We start from the raw sequence: 21,261 nt of genomic DNA, 5'->3' as shown, positions 1-21,261 counted from the left end.
TATGAGCGTAAAAAGTTAGATTTTTTGAACTCCTCGCGTACGCTCGTATATGTACGCGCGTATATGTACGCGCGTATATGTACGCGCGTATATTTACGCGCGGCTAACGCGGGTAAAATGGTGCTTTAGCGCATGTAACGCGTGTACGCAGCTCATACGCGCGTAAACCAATGGTTCCCTATGGAAAAATTGCCGATTTTATACGCGGGATACGCGTTTGGTGTGTACGTACCTTAAGTGAAGTTATATTAAAGTTTTCAGAAATATTTTGTGCCGTATTGGTTTTTATAGATTCATCATGTTAATGCAAATAATCAAGATTAAAGACCTGTGCCACTTTTTCAAACGTTTTTTCAACTTAATGATACGTTGCTATGCATGGACGTAGCTGGTGTTAAACACCACTGTCACCAATATGTTTGTGTTTAATCTATTTATGTTTGTGTTTAATCTTTTTTTTAGGATCAGCCCAGCAAACAGAGGGTTTTGTGGAATGTGCACCGCACCTTATGCCGCTTTTCCACCGCACATGTAGCTCGACTCGACACGACACGACACGACTCGACACGACTCGACACGGTAGCAGCGCGGGTCCTTTTCCACCGCAAATAGTACCTCCGGGACGTGGGCGGGGTCGGCTGCGCGAAAGGGCCGTGACGTATTTTTGTATGCGACGCAAACAACACCTACGTAACCCACACATGGACAGAACCCACATAACAACAATGGAGAACATCGATGCGATGGTATTCGTGTTCGTATTATTAGCTGGCATGTTGAAGAAGTGGAATATGTTGGCTGCGGCGCTGCTATGGCTGTTACCAGCATGGTTGCCATGTCGCTCTCGTGACTTCGTCACACTCTCTGGCCAATCAGTGGCCGGCCGTCTGCCGACGTCACCTTTTAGCATCGGCTCAGCCGCTTGGAACCTAGAGCGAGGCGGTACTAGAAAAAGCAGCCACTTCAGGTACCAGATACCATGTTTTCGCGGTGGAAACGCAAAAAAGGCGAGCTGAGTCGAGTCGTGTCGAGCTGGTACCATGCAGTGGAAAAGCGGCATTAGAGTGGCGCACAAACATTTGTTTACCGGTGGAAGGGATACTGCCACTATCCAATGTTGTAAAATAAATGCACCGCCGATCATTTGCAATGTTTGTAATTTGTAATGAACGTATATAATTGTATTTTACATGATATACTTGTGTTCAAAGCACTGGTAGATTGTAGGCATATATGAATGAATGAATTAGATCAGTTAAATAATATATCCAAATAAATACATGTTTATCATCTTTCTTTGTCTGTTTTCCCCCGCGTAATAGTAATCAACCGTACTGTAAATGTGATGCATGAATTAAGTTCTCAGACAATTTCACTTAGTTTTATAAAAATGTAATGTATTTTCTTTTTAATAAAGACGATTCGATCAACCACAACAAAGCTTTTGTGACCTCCTCAAAGAGGCTCCATGCGAAGGAGACATGACTGCATTCATAACAGACAAAAGTGAAATAAATATAGATCAGCTTGATTGCTGCCATGTTGTGCAGCGGAAGCGCTTCCACACTAGCAAGTCGTTCTAAAGTCTGAACGTTACAAACGAAAGCACTCGAGCTAGCACTCTAGTCTCATCTCCATAGGACCTGACTAGCAAGGACGCGTCCTAGCAAGGCTGCAGCCTTCAAATTGGGAAACAGCCGATATATCACACGAGGGGGACTGCTGCTGTTGCACCGAATATCAGCACGACTGTGATTCTGTTTTGGGTACGAGACCGCAGTCCCAGTCTTGCGGATATTCCGTGTAAGTTGTAACCGCATGACTTTCACAGTTCTGACGCACAATTTATTAATGAACAGTAATAATAAGCAACTCTATCAGCATTCATGGAATGTCTCTTGTCCAATCTTGTTCGGGCCTATCCGTTGTATAATGTTGTAAAATTGTGCAGCATCGACAACAATGAAGTCATCCTTGTAAATCAGAATGGCCAAACGCCAGACAGACGCGTAGGGTAAGACATTGTTTTTTCAAACCATATTAATGTAAGTTTAAATTGTAATTGGTTTGCAAGTTTAGTAGGCTACTTCTTAAAGTGAGCAATGCATTCGTTTTATAAACGCATGTGCATAAATGTTTATTTTCCCTACACTACATGACATGCGTTTTAAACTTTTCACATGTCAGCCATTACTATTTCAGAAGCATGAATAAATGCTCTTCCGAAAAAACGTAAAATTTGCCACTTAAAGAAACAAGGGCAGCCCCTTCACATCACTTTTCCACTTCTTTATAGGATAACAAATGTGTCCCGATTGAATTGTTTTGGTTAAAACAATTATACAGCCTGCCAATCCGGTAACCTCTATATTTACAACTAAAGCTAAATGGATTGTATTTATATATAGGACCACTCAACACCTTTTACAAATCGAGCCTCACATTCACAGACATTCACAGACCTGTCACACTATCTCAGGAGTTAGGATTCGGTTTCGAGCCAGGGAAACCCGTCAGAGCCTTGGCTAGGTGCGGAGTATTGGACCAGCCTTAATTCCTTCACCCTCTACTTCCTTAGCTACTGCTTGACAGTGCCTTTGTAAGTTTAGACAAACTTCAGCCCACATTTACTAATATAATTACAGAAGAAAAAAAGACAAGTCACCTGTAAAAAAAAGGGTAATGCTTTTGTCAAATTAGATTGTAATTAAGCATAAAGAAAATCACTTTATAAAAAAACATTTATTGTGTTTGTCAAAGTCTGGTTGCCAGACAAAACATAAAAAACATACAATCATTCAGTTTCTACTGAGCATATTTGCATTTGTATGCAATTCTGCAAATTCTAACATTGATTGTTCTGTCGTCTACTGTCCAGAACAGGAACATAACATGAGTCAGCAGAACAGATGTCAACATCATAAATATCTGATTCAGTAGGGTCTAAACAATTTCATTATGTACAACTGCCTATACTGGCAATAAACAACGTATCCCTGGGCAGCACACTAACCATAGCCGCCAGAATCACTTGCAGATACCAAAAATGTTCAACACCTTTGCATTTTGGTAATAGGAAGGTAAAATGTTCTTAACACCATCGATGCGGTGAAAGGAGTCACCATGACTTATCACTCACCAAAACACTTCTATCCATGATAGCTTCTAAGCTCAACTGGTGTTGGAATGGATGACATTGGTACACTGGGGCTCACAGAAGGAGCCAAAGCGGCCATAGATGTCTTTGGCTCGCACAGCAAAGTGGTAGGTGGAGCCAGACTGGAACTGGGTGAGTGTGCAGGCCATGGGCAGTGGGAGGGCCTTCACCTCCCCAATCCTCTTCCAATGCTGCTGGGCAGAACTGTTGGAGTTGGCGTTGTCCTGGTGGAAGGCGAACAGGTGGTAGCTGTCGACGGCAGCACAGGAGCGGTCAGTTTCTGCCACGCACCAGGACAGCACGATGCCGGTCGGGCTGGGCACTAGCTTGAGCTGGGGCTGCTGTGGGGGAGAGGTCTGGATGGCCTCTATGGGAAGACGTCCCACGGGCTGCTGGGCCATGGGGAGGGGAGGTAGCACAGTGGGTGGGGGCCGGCTTGTAGGTGTGGTTGCAGGGCGATCCTGAGAGTGCAAAGATTATACATGATTATTTTCGCCTCAAGAGTTTAATTCTATACTATATTAAAAAATTGTAAGGACTTATTTTTTTACTATTTATGAGATGACGATTTTTTAAATCATAGATTGGAATTGTCCAATAATGCTAAAGGAAGCTTTCTTTGGCTGTGTCCGCTAAACAGGTTGTAAAACAATAAGTTGGGGCACCTTCGAGCACGTGTCGAATAATGCCAACAAAAAGTTGAGTTTGAAAACCATGTAAAATGCAGTTCAAATATCTTACCACTGGAGGGTGATGGACTGTCACTTGAGGACTATTTGCACCGATCAGATGGATTTGTGGCGATGACCTTGATGCAGGATCTAGGCAGATATGACATCAATTAATCCACTGATTTCAAGACCCCAAAATAGTCTGGCTATGAGATGCTCTCCTTATGTAACCAATAGCTTTAAAATTATACACATTAGTAGTTTGAAGGACTGGCAATATTATTTTTCCTAAGCTCAGCCTCTTTTAATGTTTCACTCCGCTCTTTCGACAGACATACAACCAACCAACCAACCCACCCAAGAATAACGCATTTCTTTGCACATGCTAGTGAACACTCAGAGATGGTGGGAGAAGTCTTACTGTTAGGGATGGTGATCACAGGACGTGCGGTAACAGGCGAGGGCGGGACTGTGGCCTTCTTAACTCCCATCACTTATCACAAACAAAACACAGAATGAAGTCCACCATTTTCTAATGATACAAAACGAAATGGAATCCAAAAGGGTTCTCAGGGTTACCTTGCACATCGTCATCGTCCTCAGTAAGGTCTATGACCGAACCTTTAGGTCTTGGTGTGGACAATGCTACCTTGGTTGGAGTGCCACTTGGAGTTTGATTGTCTGAAAATGGGAAAGCGCCAATTACAACAAAAGAAAACGCATGCCTCCGAGTCCAACAGGTCACCTCTATGGTATAATTAATTACAATGTTTGGCACTCTGCCCTTGCCATGTTCACTTTGGCCTATTCTGGGTTTCTTTATCCTAAGTCTATCAACAGACTCGCAAGACCAATTCCATTGGCTTTGATATGTAGCATCAACTACGCCCCACCTGTCTTGGAGGTCAAAGATGTCCCCTGTGGAGGTCCCGGGGCCGTGGAGCCAGTTGCGGCCGGTCCGGAGGTGGCAAGGCTCAAGGTGGATGTAACTGCTCCAGCCACAGACATCAGCTGTGCTGGGGCTCTGGCTGTGGTTATCGACACCCCGGCGTTTGGAGAGCCAATGCCCCCGGCTCCGCCCTGGTAGACGGCCCGTGCCAGGGAGATCTGTGCCGGGGACATCTGACCTGTACTGTTCTGCAGGGCCGTCATGACGGTGGCGGTGGCTGGCTTCAGTATGAACGTGGTGGTGGGGGTGGTGGTCTTTGCCTTGTTGAGGGAAGAGCCGGCGGAGAAGGACGACACCAACGGAAGCTGGATAAGCAGCTGCTGCCCCTGGCCCACCATGCCACTCCCGGAGGTGGCCTTGACCAGGAGGGTTCCTGTGGGGCTTTGAGTGGTGATACTTCCCGAGGTAAGGGAGGAGAGGGTGTTGGCGCTGGAGGTGATCAGCTGGAGGATCGGGGTGTGGGCAGAGACCACTGAGGTGGCGGGGACGAGTGCTTGGGTCGTCAGAGATTGGGCAGGAGTAGCTGGAAAGATACGAAAAAAATATATAGCAATCAAATCGGATCAGTCGCAAATATATGAGGTATTTAGAAGAGGCTGGCGACACGTGTGGCTTACTGGATACGCTTTCCAAATAAAAATATATTTAAATTAGCACACACACAATTCTTTGCCTTCAGAAAGGGAATGTTCAGCCGAGACCTTTTTAGAAGTTGACGGACTACATATAATGCAGAGGACATTATCCTAATAACTAATCAAAATACAGGTTAAAATGTTGACGGGAAAAGTTTAGCAATTTGGCATCTTTTAGACCAAATCACAGGAAACCAGTGTAACCCTTATTTGGCTCAGATGACTTGACAGGGGTTTGATGGCTACAGCTGCCAATAAAAGTGTAAAACTTTTGTGGCCAAAAGCTATTTGCCTTGCTTGGTTTGCTGAATTGAAAACTAAACGGAAATGATGTATTTAAGATGGTAGTGGTGAACAGAAGTCTTACACCAGAATAATTTTGTTTGTTGCATTTTCTTTATTAAAATGTCTCTTTATGATTGTATCAACACCTTTACAGATGGTTCATGATCCTTATACAATACAATATTCTTGCCAATACAGGAGAACTGCATAATACCAGTATTACATGTTTGATAAATCAACACAGCCATCCAATAATGAAAATGTGCATTTTCATTATAGGTCAAACCACATACTATTGTGGCATGTGTGTTAAATGTTTTTCCATAAAACAATAGACATCACATTATGAATACTGCTTCTCAGTTGGTAAGTGTGTTTGTGGTTGGTGATTGGTGAATGATCTGCATCATACATTTTGAAAGGTTCCTCATCTTTGACCCAACATGCATCCAAGTTCTCAATGTCTTTATGCCAGTGTAGGTTTGTGATACGATTATTGGAAAATCTACAATATACCCAGGCTCACGTTCATAGTTCTTGACATTGTCATACAATCCATGTCTGCAGTGCAGCCCCATTACCCTTATGCAAGGTCCAATAGGACCATGGTGCGTTTTAATTTTCATATTTTCTCTTTGATCAGTCCTTGAGTCAATTGGCTGAATATTAACCACAATTTTGGCAGTAGCAATTTGCAATGAGTTGTCGTTCATATTTGTAAGGCTGTTGACATTATGGTCATCGGACCGGTGTGGCCTTAAATCTGGTGCGATTCATAAAATGGATGGCCTTTTTGGTGATAGTGTTCACATGCAAAACATGCAATTTCTTCACATTCTTCAATGTAAAAGGAATTTAGTTCCTCAATGGAATCTGGAAAGAAAATAAAAATAATACTAATCTTGAAAATAGTCCCAGAAGTTGTCCAGCAGTCGTATTGTTCTACACAAAAGTCTCGTCAAAGGTTGGTCTCACCCAGAAGATCGAGGCCCTTCAACGAACCTTCACTGCTAGACTTGCACAATGCCAAGACATGAATTACTGGGAGAGACTCAAAAGCCTGAAACTCATGTCATTCCTAAGGCGAAGGGAGCGCTATGTCATCATGACTATGTGGAAGATTCTCAACGGACACCATCCTAACAACATTGGGATCGAGTTTCAAAGCTCTAAAACGCAACGGGATCACCGCAAAGCTCCCAAAACTCTCGAAGTCGGGCAAGGCGAAACACCAGACGATGTACGATACATCTTTCGCAGTACTCGTCCCAAGCTGTGGAACCTCATCCCAGCCAATGTATCCTCGGTGAAGGACCTCGAAGTCTTCAAAATCGAGCTCAATAAAGACTTTGTCTCCAAAATGCCCGACAAGCCACCTGTCAAGGGCTACTCTTGCAAGAACAACAACTCTCTCCTGGAATGGTGCTCTAGTGGAGCACTGCTGAGTGGTCGGATATGCTGATGGCTTTGTTAAAGACAAAATCCTAAAAAAAAGAAAAGAGAAGACCCAATTCCCCAAAAGAAAAGTAAGAAGATTTGAATATAGGAATACAAGATTTTAATTTGAGGACATATCCCACTTGCTCTGTAAAAAAAAATGCAAGAGAGACATGGTATGTTTCCTGCTGAAAATAAAGTTAGCTATGCGTTATAAAACGGGAATTTAATAAAGTTAGCTATGCTTTATAAAACGGGAATTTAGTCTTCTTACATTTATTTACCCATATAGAATTCCACGTAAAACATTTAATTAAGCCAAGCACAGCAAATGCATTTAGTGAAACATAATTTTTCAAAACGTTGTGAGGGATAGACATTATATCATGGTTTTATATCAAGTATTAATTTGTATTTTTCCAGAAATGTCTTTGCCAGTCTACTCATTACAAATTACATATTTTTAAGTGTTTTTCGACTTAAACAAGTCCAACAAGCTTTCAGTTTACCAATGAATAAAATGCAAAATTGGTACTCTCAATAGCAATTATTTATGTTCAGGGCCCAGATTGTTTGTATAAATGACCACAATGGGAATGAGTGGTAGCCAATAGGTCCATTAGAAAACAATTCAAAATTGGTGTTTCATATAAAATAGATCATTTATTATTGAATTGTGTTAAAATTACGTACCCGACAGTGCTAGGGGAAGATTCCAAAAAAGAAAGAATTCAGCGTGCTGAATATTTCGAATTTGACTTGTTCGCTAAACTACCTCGAAAGGATGTTGCTGACATGATAGGGCTGTGTCAAAACATCAAAAAAGATCAAGGCTAGAACTCTAATGTAGCCTTTCTATATATACAATTATGAATTTAATCCCTGTGCTGCATGCGTTTTACATAGCTTGTTATTATGGCTCATGCCATTATAAGCGGAAAGAGTTGTTATTGCATATTCTGATTGGCCGAATATCTCGCTCACTTTTATCAGAACACTTTGCTGAATGCCTCTCAAGTCCTAGCCCCAGCCTCACAGCTTACCTTGCCGCACACTACCCATCAAATCAACGAGATTCAAAGCATCAAAACCTTGCCCAACCATAATTAAAAAAAAAAAAGTGGAAAAACAGACGATTCAACCAAGAAATTGTTCCAAGTAACACACACAAACATAAACACACAGACACTTAGCCATGCATCTGAATGAAACGACGATGAACGCCATAGAATAATGACATGCTTGTCTTACCTCAGAGACACATTAGTGTCATTTCATCAGTGCTCTTTTCTGATACTTTCCCAATGATTTATTCACGGCCTCGGTGGTGGTAAAAAAATGCATGGGGACAATATCTATTTCATGGTGGTGGGAGCGGGCAAAGTAACCTACAACATTTAATATGTTTGGGCAAGTTCAGTGAATATTTCAGTATTCTTTGCCCAGTTAAATTCAGAGGGCCCCAGAATAATATTTTTTAAGAAGCCCTATTTAAGTTTTGTTTGATTAGAGCAGTGGTTCTCAACCCTTTTTGAGCAAACGCCCCCCTTACCTTACCCTGATCCCCTGGTGCCCCCCCCCCCCCAATAAAAATAAATAAATAAACTAACAACCCCACTCACACTCATGTTATATTGGTTAAAGGTGTCATTGCATCGTTATTCATTGATTTTGCGGTGGTCACTAATAGCAATGAATGCCCTCTGAATTGGTTTTGGTGAAGAAAATATAAATAAATATTCATGAATATTCATGACATGCAAATACAAATATATTTTGTATTTGAAATGCAAGTCTTTTCGTGGAGACTACGCTCAGAGCAGTTGGAACCCAACAACAGCAAGAGGAAGGAGGAAAACGGGCTGAAACAAAATTAGTTGTTTTTCTTTTGCTATCCCCCCATGTTTGATTGTGTTGTGTTGGTTATTGAACCCACAAACTTGGGTTATGTTTATCAGCGTTACTATAGAGATCATGAAGATAGCTGATGTAACGGGAGTCCGGGCGTGTGCAGCACCGAACCGCGCTGTATGACAACTGTTACACTGCGCATAGACAGTAAAAAGTAGGAGACGGTAGAGGGGTTAGAAACCGATAAATGAAAATAGGCTATTTATTTCAGGTAGCCAAAAAAAATGAAAAAAAAGTTTAAAATCTCGTTCCCAGCGCCCTCCTAGGTTGGGCGGACGCCCTCAAGGGGGCCGGTACCGCCCCCGTTGAGAAACCATGGATTATAGCCTTGATGCTATTATTCCCCCATGTTTACTGTCTACTAGAACCGCAGTTCTTTTGAATTTATAAACTCTGACCACCTCACTATGGAAGAGGCAGGGATGTGGGCTGGTCGATAATGTGGCCAAGACACTTTAATTACTTTTACCTAACAAATCTTTTTATTTATTTTTTTATGTTATTATTGGGGCCTGCAAGTCCAGCCGAAAATCGGACCGCCCCTCTGGCATTTGCCAAGTCTGTCGCTGCCTAGAGAGTGGTTCACTTTACATACTATTGGTACCATTCTCTGTTCTAAAGTTTAGAAATTCTCTAGACAACTTCTAGAGAATTAGGTCTGGACATTGTTCGAAGTTTCCCTTGCACCCATTCGGCACACAACGGGAGAATTTTTGTAGCTGTAACAATAGAAATAGTAATAATAATAATAATAATAATAAAGAGCATAGCAAACAAATACCACCGCCACAGGTCAACCGATGGGAGGAAATCCATGGCAAAACCGTGGAATACGTTGCGAAGGCTCCGGCCTTTCCATAGTCGCTCCTGGGGCTCGGCCCTACTGGGCATGCAGTTTGTTGTGCTGAACTACTTTACCAATTTTTTTTTTAGATCAGTGAATGCTTTATTATAAATCTGGTTGAAATATTGTTATAGAGTTTGCCAATATCATCCAAGCCTTTGGTCAATTTGCTTTTAAAGCTCTTCCACAAGGAAATACTGGAAACTGATCAATGGCATATTACAGTCTATGCTACTCACCAGTAGTAGTAGTAGTAGCGGAAGCAGGGCCTGCCATTGTCTGCTTTATCTCCATGGACGTCCGGACTAGCCTGTTTGAACAGATGGCTCACACTTAGTCATTTACACAGCAGAAGGCTCCTCCAAAGCATGGATATAAAGATATTAGATGTGTTAGATGTGTCCACTCTCAACACATTACATTTCCGTCCTTTGCCATCTTTGGTGAACACTTGGGTGTGTATCCATTAAATAGGCATAGTTCTGTCAAGTACATTGCAATGTGCAACGGCTGCATTTGGTTTGACAAAAAACGAAATAATGATCACAAATCAGTTTAGTTTACAGAGCAACTTTTAAGTAAGCTTTATTTCCATAAAATAACATCGGAGAGGCCCAAGGTGCATAATAAAAATAAAGACAACTAATTTAAATGTTTTTACAACATTACAACTGGTCAAATACAGCTTAGCCCTTCTTAAAACAAAAATGGTCAAGAGGTCATGTCAGGGTACTCTCAGTATATTTTGAAGGGATCTTTTCTTCAGAGGTCTGAAAAAACTCTGGTCTCCTCTCTACTCTCAGTAATTCATTAATGGAATCTCGAATCTCTCTCCAGTGGTCACACGTCATCTCTTTAAAGCGTTTCTCTATGTAAGTCCTCAACGTCTTCCTCAAGTTCCTGGGCAGTGCGTCCTTGCCCAATACGCCAATATAGTTGACTTTTAACACCCAGTCACAGTATGTTTCATAGTGGACCAAGTTCCGGAAAATATAGGAGGCATAGCGGTCGGCCCGAGGGGTTGGCCAGCTTCCTCTGCAAAGTTTGAAGACCCATTTCTCGCATTGAGAGCTGATTGGTCGAAGTTTGACATCCGCTCTGCAATCCCCCTCGCTGAAATTTGACAAGCGGTCGGCCAGCCCAGTGTTCTGTGGACCAATGTCTCCTCCTCCGCCATATCCCTCCTTCTTCTCCTGCGTCTTTGACTTCTGCTTCAGCATCAACACTTTTTGCTCCTGCATCATGGTGGCTTTCTTCTCCTGCATCTTCATCGCCTTCTTTTCCCGCATCCTCATCATCAATTTCTTCTTCTTCATCTTGAGTGTCAGTGTGGAAGTCTTGCCACCAGAAGGCGCTAGTCCCTCTCTGGGGGTCCTGGGCTGGGACTCCTCTGAGTGCCGACGGAGCAGGCTGTTGGGGAGGAGAGGTGCAGTTTTTACTACACTCTGCATTGCCTGAGGTAGTGCTCTCAGGCTTCAAATTGTAGAACGTCACAAGACCCTGGACCCACACCCACTCAGGGGTAACAAATGCAGATGGCAAAAAAAAAAAAAAGAGACCGAAGAGTGTGTGTCAATTTCAAATTTTTGGTGACGTAAATAATGGGACGGAAAAAGGAGGTAGATCCTCAAAGGGTAAACGCAACGTGAAATCTTGTACTCCAAAAGTATGGTTTTGGGAGATGGAAGGTTTGCAGTCTTTATTCTGTTTCCATTAGATTTCAGTTTTCCAGTCACAAGGGATTACAGATAGTAATCCATGACAATGTTAAATATATGCAGTGGCAATGTCTCCGGGTGTAATACGGGCTTCAGGCCGGTATTGTCACGTTCATACAAAAGCCCATTGGCAAGATGTATACAAAATACCAACACATGAAACAGCACATCATATTTTGCATGGAATATACTTAACATGATCAATTATCAAAAAGTTATCATGTGGACATCTTTTTATTTTTAATTTATGTCCGAGATCTAAACTATATATCTTAGCTATGTTTTGGTCGCCAGTGACACAAAGACCTTTGGTTAAAACTGCAAGGAAGCTGCATGACATTGGACTCACCGTGGGATTGAAGGAGAACCCGACGGTCCCGGAGCCCTGGCAACAGCAGCAGCGGTTTGGACTGCCATAGCAGCGGCTGTGGTTGCACTGGTAGCGGCAGTTGCCGTGGCGGCAGCAGTTGCCGCAGCAATAACCTGCAGAGCCCAGTAGTTCATAGTGAGAACACAGGACTGGAAAGAAACTACTTTTGTGTGAAAGACCATGATTATAACTTGCCTCCTGTTTTCTTTTGTTCTCCAAGGCCTGGTTTGCCTCGCCAAACTTCTTAGTGAGCCGGGATATCTTTGCCTGAAACGAAAAGAATAGAGATGCTCATGATTTAATTTTTCTTCTATAAACGCATTTTATTTATTTCAGCTTTAATGTCGAATTGATTACTCGAGCAACAATCCACTTACTTGAAGTGTGTTTAGTGTTGATTGGTGTTTGGTGGCAGAGTCGATCTTCAGTACTCTCTCCTTCAGTTCTTGTAAGTTCTGGTCAAAAACAGTTTGCTGCAAGACTCGCAACCGATCCTCGACCAACTGCTGCACCACCTAGCAAACAAAAGGGGATCGTTAACAACAAATCCTATTCCTCATTTTGCACGCATCTTGCAATAAAGAGACAACTGGACAGCCATAGTTGGCCAGACAAACCTTTTCAAGTTTAAGGCGACTGCCAGCTTTTGCAGTAATCTTGAGCTCCAGTTGAGCTTCTAGTTCCACTCCGTCGATCTTGGGCCGTTTCCCATCCCGCTCAACCTTCTCTTTCTCCTTCTCCTCGCCCTCGGACAACACTCGCTTCAGACCTACGGTGTTGCTCTTTTCCTGCACGTCTATGAGAACAAAGTAACCGCCACAATTTTTTTTTATAATACGTTCAATCAATCAAAGAAAAAAAAACAACTGCACATGCTATATAGCATACACATATGCAGTACACTTATTTATTATGATCGTTTCAGATAATTTTATTGTCATGCATTTATAAGATCAATACCTCAATACCATTGATAAAACAACCAGCTATTTGACCCATCCTAATCCCCTTACCTGGATATACCAGAGGGGTGAAGGAGGGACGAAACGACTTTGGGGTCTTTACAGCAGCATCCTTCTTTTCCTTCTTTGCGTCAACCTTCACAAAGTCAACCTCCATCTTCTCCGCCTTTGTAGCCCCCTTCTTACCATCCTCTTTAACATCCTTAATGACCTCGTCTTTGGCGTCCTTCTGTTTACTTTTTCCCGGCACCTTCTTCTCCTCTTTTGGTTCCAGAACTTTGATTTCGTGCTGCTTCATCGGAGTCGTGGAGGTGGATGGAGATGGAGAGGGTTTTGGTGAAGAGGGTTTGTCTGTTTTCGTTTTTGCTGTTGAGTTTTTCGCTATCGTAGTGTCACCAACCACTTCCATGTCCTGTGTGAAGCCCGACTCTGAACGGCCGTCTTTCTCCACTTTTTTGATGGGGGGAGGGGTGGGAGGCGAAGAATTCGACACTGAATTTTTACCCGACTCTTTCGAAGAGTCTGTGGCTGGTGGCTCTGCTGTAGCTTTTTCATCCTGAAGTAGAGAACGCAAAGTTAACCAAGAAAATAAAAGCTAAGATTACAAGAAAAAGAAATGGAACCAAATTAACCACGTTACTCAAATAAGGGTCTTTGGTTACATTCAGAGTTTAAGTGGCAATCTCAAAGACTTTCATCCATCACTGAATACAATGGGGATTTAGCTTTCACTGATGAAAGCCCTCGAGTTTGCCAGTACCACGAATGTTACGAACTGGGCGTTTGTTGCGACACACGTTTGTATCTCCCGGAAAATATACCACATTCCGCCAAAGGTCTCGCTAAAAGGATCAAAATGAAAATCCCTGAATCTGCAACTTTAGATAAATAGATTACCTTTTTGTTTTCAGTGATGGTATCCATTTTGGCGGCCTTGGCGTCATTGCCAGCCTTGGGCTGCGTTGGAGCCGCCGCCGAGCTGCCATTGGATGGAGAGCCTTCCATGACCCCGTCAGCGCTCTTGCCGAGGTCAAAGTTCAGCGAACGGAATGGGGACGTGGGGAAAGTGGTAGCCTCACAAATAGGAGGGGAGGGGGACAAGTTGAGGGACAGCGAAGGTGTGGGCGAGCCGCAGGACCCTGGTGAGGTTGGCGACATAGCCTGGGAGTCGGATGTGTCGTGGCGTTCCTTATCCAGCGCTTTATGCCCGTCCTCCTTGTGCCTTCCATTCTGCATAGGAGGCGGAGAGGGATTAGACAGGGTGGCCCCGCTCGACAACAAGGTGCTGTGAAGTGTCTCAAGTTGTTGGCGATCACTGATCTTCATGGTTTTCCTGGCACGGAAAATTTTCTTCTTCTCCTCTGCAACAGCGACTTCCATTTTTACCTGAAAAGTAACAAGAAATAGGTTTTTAGTTTTAGTGACTTTAAAAATGTTCAACCAAATGATTACATTATGCCTTAATCCAAGTCTAAAATGGAGTTTCCCAAGCACTGCTTCGGAAGAAACACTGGAGGTCACTGTAGTGTCCTATCACTGTTGTGTGCTAGAAGGAGCTCGGTTTCTGTGGTTTAAATAATTTGTCCCGAAAAGGTATTCTCCAATTACAAATATCTTCGATGCCAGTCTTTCCTGACTTCCAAAACATGTATTGATCCTGGAAGAAAGGCTTAAATAGAAATTCAGTCAGCAAGATATCTTTCTCCACGTTACATAAAAGCTGGCCTAGCCAGGAAATAACATCCTCAACAGGATTTTTGGCTCAATGCTGTTGCTTACCAGGCCTCCATGTTCCTATCCGACACATGTTCAACCAATCAAAGCTGCCAAATCCCTCCCTTAACCTAAAAAGCGCCTCATACTCATTTTCCTTATCAGAGCAAAATATCCTAATGATCGTGACGTGACATGTTCCAAAAACGGATGGGGCTTATTTCCTAGCATTCCGTGTCAACACTGCAGCATTAATGCGCACACTTCAAAATGCAGTCACCCCACCTTCCCCCACCATTCCTATTCAATAACCGTGCCGGAAAATCATTGCAGGAAGCTAAAATGGCTTCTCTATGCCATGCACAGCCAGCCCCCGGGGACGTACGCGCCGCGGAACGTCTGCGAACTCTGCCCTGCGGCAATTTCCACCGGGCACGTAACGTAGCGCTTTCTTGCGAGCAAGCCGTATTCACGCGAGATCACGCGATAATCCTAAACCTAATGTACTCTCCTTCCACTCCCAAAACGACTGCAATTAAATGCTAGGCTTTGTCCTTTCTCACATTGTCCTTATAAAAAGGATGATTTATTTCATAAATTATTTTATGTTGCTCCACTTCGACAATCAGCCTCTCGTCGTCCACGTTGCCGACCCTCTAAGACCCTTTGATTGATTGACTGCTGATCTGTGTCACCGGTCATGACGTGATGTTGATGTGAAGTTGTGATAGGCTACATGAGCTGAGAATTGCGTTTTATTTGGAAAATTGACCGGATGCTCTATGGCTTTTACTTTTTCCCTTCCTGTCCGGCTCAATCCGCTCTGTTGAAATTGACGCGGTTCAGCAACGGCTTGCGTCAAAAATAGAAATGCTACGCAATGATAGCGCTGCGGCGCGGCGTACCGCCCCTGGGACACTGCTGAGACGTTCCGCAGCGCGCCCGGTGGAAATGGTTTCATTGATTAGAGTGACAGCGATCAGCAGCGGTGACCGCGGCACAGCCGTTCCGCAGCGCTTACGGCCCAAGCTAGCACAAACTGACCTCTTTCAGGCCCCGTCCACACGGACCTGAAACGTAGTTTCCCGTGGTTCAAAAATACAAATAAAAAAAAAAATAGAAAATTCAACGCAACTCTGACGTCCCCCAGCAGGTGGGTGGCAATGACTTCATCGTTTAAAAAAAAAATTAATCTTAATACTGATAATAGTATGAATAAGGTTTAACTGCCAAACACCTCATACCATCACCAACAGCAGAATAATTCAGTTTTCTCAGTCTTACAAGATGCAAAGAAAAGGGAAAACCTTTTTCAACAAGCATAAAATGCCTAAACAATATTTCTTTAAATGTTACTCTGACATTAAGATGAAAAGCCTCCGGATAGTCCTGTGGACAGAGTCCACCATTTTTATTTGTCAGAACAGACAGCAGATACACAAAATGGCCACCAGTGTTACCAGCTCTAGCTATAGCAATGTGCCACACAATGGCAATTATTTTCTAAAGCAACATAATTTAAATAATTGATTGATTTAGTTTCACTTGTGACCTGCTAATCTAAATTGATTAATTAGAATAACTGGAATATATCTTTATCTAGGCTTTACGCTGCAATCCAACACAGCATAGCCAATCATCTCCTGAAAAGTGGTGATTCAGGCCTTCACCATCTACATATTTTCAAATTCTGTTGGTAATAGCAGTTGAAATAGGAACCAGACTCGAGTACATTCTGTGGCATTTCCCTTACAGGTCCCTCAATCAAAAGTCCTCCATCTTAGTCAGCTAAAATATTTTCTCAATTTGTACATTAGACATTAGCTTGCTTTCAAACACGAAAGTTATTTCAAACCATACAATACTAAAGCATTGTTTTTTTGTAATTCAATCTGTACAATTCCAAAAACAAAAGTTAGTTTGGCCAGTCATTCATTGAGTCAGAGTGAAAATACGCACTGCTGGGGTGCGAGGAAGAAAGGCAAAAAGTGGGCGGGGCTGGGCAAAGATTGTGACGTCTCACTTTTTGCTGATCTTCAATAAATACATTATTATTAACTTTGAAACCAGGTGACAAGTTTGATAGATGCAGATTGATAATGCATTTTTTCATCAATCATACCTTTAAATATATTAACTTTCTAAAAGGAAATGCAATCAAGGTCAAACAAAGAAAATGCCAACTGTTACCACAGCTGATGAGTCTTAGCGGTGCACATTGTTCCGTCAATTCAACCTAGCTAGCAGTTAAAACGAATGCACACCCGAACATAATACTCCTCCACAGAGCAGCTCCCTTCCCCCACTCTAGAACAACATCTGCTGCAGTCACACATGGGCCAAACCATTCAACCAGAGGGGAATTTTTTTTGGTTGAACAAAAACACATGATTCTTAAGAATATTAAATTATAGATAATTTATTAGGGTGTGGAAAAACGATATTATCTAAATGATAGCTAAATACTAGGCTGTGTGTGAAATTCAAGTGCGTTTCTTCTGGTGTTTGAGGGAGCCAGAGGCCAGCTACACAAAAGGGAGAAAACCAGGAGGAGCCAAACTAAGACTTTACCAAGTAAATGTAATCTTTTGTATTTCCCATGCAAGCATATTTTTTTGACATGACGCAAACATGGCGCACCAAATATCTGCAGATTCACAATCCATACAAGTTTGTTGACAACCAACTCTGACTAGCTAGCAGTGCACTGCAGTGTACCTCCGAGCCACCCTTCCCCCCCTCCGAATACTATTCATATGCTATGGCACGCCTAACCTCTTATGGCTATGGTCATCTGCTGATTAAGTGTGATCCGACACATGTGTCCTATATACAAAACAATAACTAGTAGCAGAGCACATGGTTTCCTCAACTCAACCTAGCTAGCAGTTCAAACAAGAGTACACCCTGCTATCCTACTCCACCACAGAGCAGCTCCCATCCCCCACTCTGGAAAAACCTCATCCGCAGTCACACGTGGACTAAACCATTCAATCAGACGGGGATTCTATATTATTTGTTTATCAAACACACTAAAGGGTCTTACTAACACACAATATATATTATCAGGGTTTTAGAAAAAATTTTTTTCAAAATGCTAGCTAAAACTAGGCACTGTGTGAGGGAGCACTAGGCCAGCAACACAAAGGCAAAAAAACGAGGAGCCAAACCAAGCCAAACTAAGACTATTTCTTAGAGGACACAAACATGGTACACTGAATAATTGCATGCATTCATTCATCACTATGAGTTACCTGCAACCAACAAAGACTAGATAGCAGCACACTGGAGAAGTGCACTGCACAGTCTGGCAGGGACACCCATCCCCCTCTATAGCACAGTCATTGCCACGTGACGGAAAGCTACAGCAAAGCATGGACTAAACCATTATGGCCAAGGTCAAAGGATCCATTACGCAAAGTACTGGAGCAACATTTTGACGAAATATCGAGTGTAGGACTTCCAGCATATCTTATTAGCATGAGAAAAAAAATTAAAAAAATGTTTGTTTTCTACGATTTTCCAGCACAACAAGTGGAATCAACTCCCTTTCTAAAGTGTGCTATACATTTGTAAAAAAAAAAACATTCACCATTTTTTTGTTATTTAGTTTACAAGACAATATTGCATTTTAACCCCAAAGCTTACCCCACACAATCTTTTTAATAAATACCTAATTATCGTTAGCTTGTAGTCACTTGCATAAGTGGCGGAAACTGCTGCCTACTTTTGCTCTTTTGATAAGAAAGTTCATCCAAATATAGAAACCTGTCAAAACTTCCTCTTAAAAAAGGATCAAAAGAAGGGAAATCCATGTCAAAATGCATAGAAACTAAGAAAAAGAATGAGCTTTCTCAACAAAGTAATACAATTCAATGAAGTACATTTCTGAAAACCTAATTGGTTATGTCGTTCAATTCAAGTTTTCTAAAAAACACAACTTGTAGATTTCTTTGAGTTATACAACACTTGCTCTTGATTGGTGGGGGTAAACACATGTTTTGGCATACAGAACCTCATATTGGCTGTGGCGAGGGTTACCCGATCACCTGCTGATTAAGATTTGATAAGACAAACCTGTCCTTCATGAATACAATAAATAGTCGCAGAGCTATTAAAGCAATATTACACCAGGGGGAGTGCTGTTATACTGAATGTCAGCACCGCTGTGATTCGGTCGTAGGTATGAGGCCGTAGAAAAGCACAAGAGTTCTACAAGTGTCATGCATTAGTTAAAAATAAGTGACAGTTTGTGATGTGTTTATTTAATCATTTATTAGGCTCAGTCCACAAAAGTAGTTCCCCCAAATGAATAAGGATTGGCCTGTATTCATGCGACGAACATTTTTCCTTCCACATTTTGTTTGTCTATTCTTCACGTCACCCCAGGCCAGCTACTTTATATCATATACATATATCCGTACATTTCCATTTATTGTGTAGCCAGTGAAATAAATCTGACAACAAACACTTTGGTGGCACGTGTGATTCTGATGAGCTAACAGCTTACAATCAATGTAATTAACAGTTCTTGAGACCCCTGTAAAGCGGAGTGATACATGCATAGTCAAAAGTCCCGGTGCGGTTTTACTATTAATCAGCAGGAATGCCACAAAAAAATGTACTTGTTTGGAACCAGTTTGGTCATATGAGACTTAACGGTTCACATTGTTTCCTGAACTCCACCTAGCAGTCCAAATGAGTGCACCAACTGACACCCTGCTCTTCCACAGTGCAGCTCCCCTCCCCCACTCTGGAACAACCTCTGCCGCAGTCACACTTGGAGTAAACCATTCAAGCAAAGGGGGTGTTTTTTTAAGATGGCAAAAACACTTAAGATTCGCACAAACACATTGTGATCAGGGTTTGGAAGGACTTGTTTTTCTAAAAAATATTAAAGTGTTGCGTGTTTTTTGCTCTTTCAGGGAGCATGAGGCCAGCACCACTAAGGGAGAAAAACGAGGAGGTGCCAAACTCATACTATTACAAGTTTACTAAATGAATAATCTTCCATTGTTACGATGCAAGAAGAATACTGTATATTGGTGAAATAAACATGGTACAAAGAATAACTGCACATTCACTACAAGTTGTTAACAACCAACACAGACTAGCTAGCAGCACACTGGAGAAGAGCACTGCACAGTCTGTCCCTTAGCAACACCCATCCCCCTCTCTAGCGGCATTGCCACGTGATGGAAAGTTACAGCAAAGCATGGACTAAACCATTATGGCAAAGGTCAGGGAACCATTATGGCAAAGGATTCATTACTCAAATACTTTATTATTCCGCATCATTATTACTAAATATTTAGAGTATGACTCTGGGGTTTCAGGCATATCTCTGTCCCATAATCACTAGAGCAAAAAAGCAGCACAAGAACAGTGTGTTTTCTTTGATTTTATAGGGAAAACAGGTGAATCAATTAGGCTTGCCTTTAGCGTGCTCAACATTTGCACAAATAACATTACCATATGTTTAGTCCGCTGGATAAAATGGCATGGTAAACCGAAGAGCATATTTGTTTGATAAAAAATGAATAACTAGTAGTAACTACTGCATCTGTGGCCGTCTCTGGCGTTACTTTTAGTATTTTGATGAATTTTTTCATCCATATATTTAGACTTAAGAATTGCAACTTCCCCCTTGAAAGGGTATACATAAGGGATCTCCTCGGCCACAAGCGTGCGTATTGCACAGCTAGTGAAATAAGAGTCTTGTTACAGTCGCTTTTGAGACATGTGTTATTCCGATAAGTAAGCAGCTCAGAGCCGTTAACGTAATCAACGGTCATTAAAAACAACTTTAAAGGAAGAATGATACATGTATTGTAAAAAGTCCCAGTGCTGTTATACTTCCTATCATTACTTATGGATTGCCTTTTCTCCAATCAAATGACTTGTTCGGATAGAGCTGTTGTATAATGAGTCTTAAAAGGTGAACCTTGTTCAGTCACCTCAACCTAGCTAGCAGTCCAAACGACTGCACACCCTGCAATCCTACTCCTCCAGAGCAGCTCCCCTCCCCCACTCTGGAACAACCTCTGCCGCAGACACACATGGACTAAACCATTCAACAAAAGGGGGTTGTTTTTGAGTTAAGCAATAAAACACAAGATTCATACAAAGACATGAAATGTAAATTATCACAAGTGTGGAAAAACATTATTTTCTCAATGATAGCCAACATTAGAAAGTATCAGACAATGTATGAAATCAAAGTGTCGTTTCTTTTGCAGATGCAGCTGGCATGAGCCCAGCTACACAAAGGGAGAAAACAAGGAGGAGCCAAACTTGGAATATACCAAGTGACTATACCAACTCTTCCATTCTTACAATTCAAGAATAATCGTTTACTGGTGATATAAACATGGTACACTGATTAATTGCAATTACAATACCACTACGAGTTGTTTAAAACCAACACAGACTAGCTAGCAGCACACTGGAGAAGTGCAGTGCACAGTCTGGCTCTCAGAACACCCATCCCCCTCTAGCAGCTTCATTGTCACGTGATGGAAAGTTAGCATAAAACCATTATGGCAGAGGTCGAAGGATAAATTACACAAAATACTTATCAACATTTTTATGAATTGGTGAGGGTAAGAC

At 42.1% G+C, this 21,261-nt stretch overlaps 1 protein-coding gene across 1 annotated transcript in view; it reads right to left on the bottom strand.

The window, feature by feature from the left end:
- Positions 1 to 2,723: 2,723 nt before the first annotated feature.
- atf7ip (activating transcription factor 7 interacting protein) overlaps positions 2,724 to 21,261 on the bottom strand; it is a 33,970-nt gene continuing 15,432 nt past the window's right edge. Inside the window, exons 2-13 of the mRNA XM_030352819.1 lie at positions 13,837 to 14,325; positions 12,991 to 13,495; positions 12,595 to 12,773; positions 12,355 to 12,492; positions 12,173 to 12,244; positions 11,957 to 12,090; positions 10,129 to 10,199; positions 4,722 to 5,300; positions 4,408 to 4,509; positions 4,250 to 4,321; positions 3,899 to 3,978; positions 2,724 to 3,618 (exon numbers count right to left, since the gene is read on the bottom strand). Of these exons, the coding sequence (XP_030208679.1) occupies positions 3,172 to 3,618; positions 3,899 to 3,978; positions 4,250 to 4,321; positions 4,408 to 4,509; positions 4,722 to 5,300; positions 10,129 to 10,199; positions 11,957 to 12,090; positions 12,173 to 12,244; positions 12,355 to 12,492; positions 12,595 to 12,773; positions 12,991 to 13,495; positions 13,837 to 14,319 (2,862 nt within the window). The 5' untranslated portion in view covers positions 14,320 to 14,325 and the 3' untranslated portion in view covers positions 2,724 to 3,171. The remainder of the gene's footprint in view (positions 3,619 to 3,898; positions 3,979 to 4,249; positions 4,322 to 4,407; positions 4,510 to 4,721; positions 5,301 to 10,128; positions 10,200 to 11,956; positions 12,091 to 12,172; positions 12,245 to 12,354; positions 12,493 to 12,594; positions 12,774 to 12,990; positions 13,496 to 13,836; positions 14,326 to 21,261) is intronic.

This window comes from Gadus morhua, chromosome 3, assembly GCF_902167405.1.
Source record: "Gadus morhua chromosome 3, gadMor3.0, whole genome shotgun sequence".
Lineage (NCBI taxonomy): Eukaryota > Metazoa > Chordata > Actinopteri > Gadiformes > Gadidae > Gadus > Gadus morhua.
Note: the sequence above shows the minus strand (reverse complement) of the source record. Positions and strands in the feature narration are given on the sequence as shown.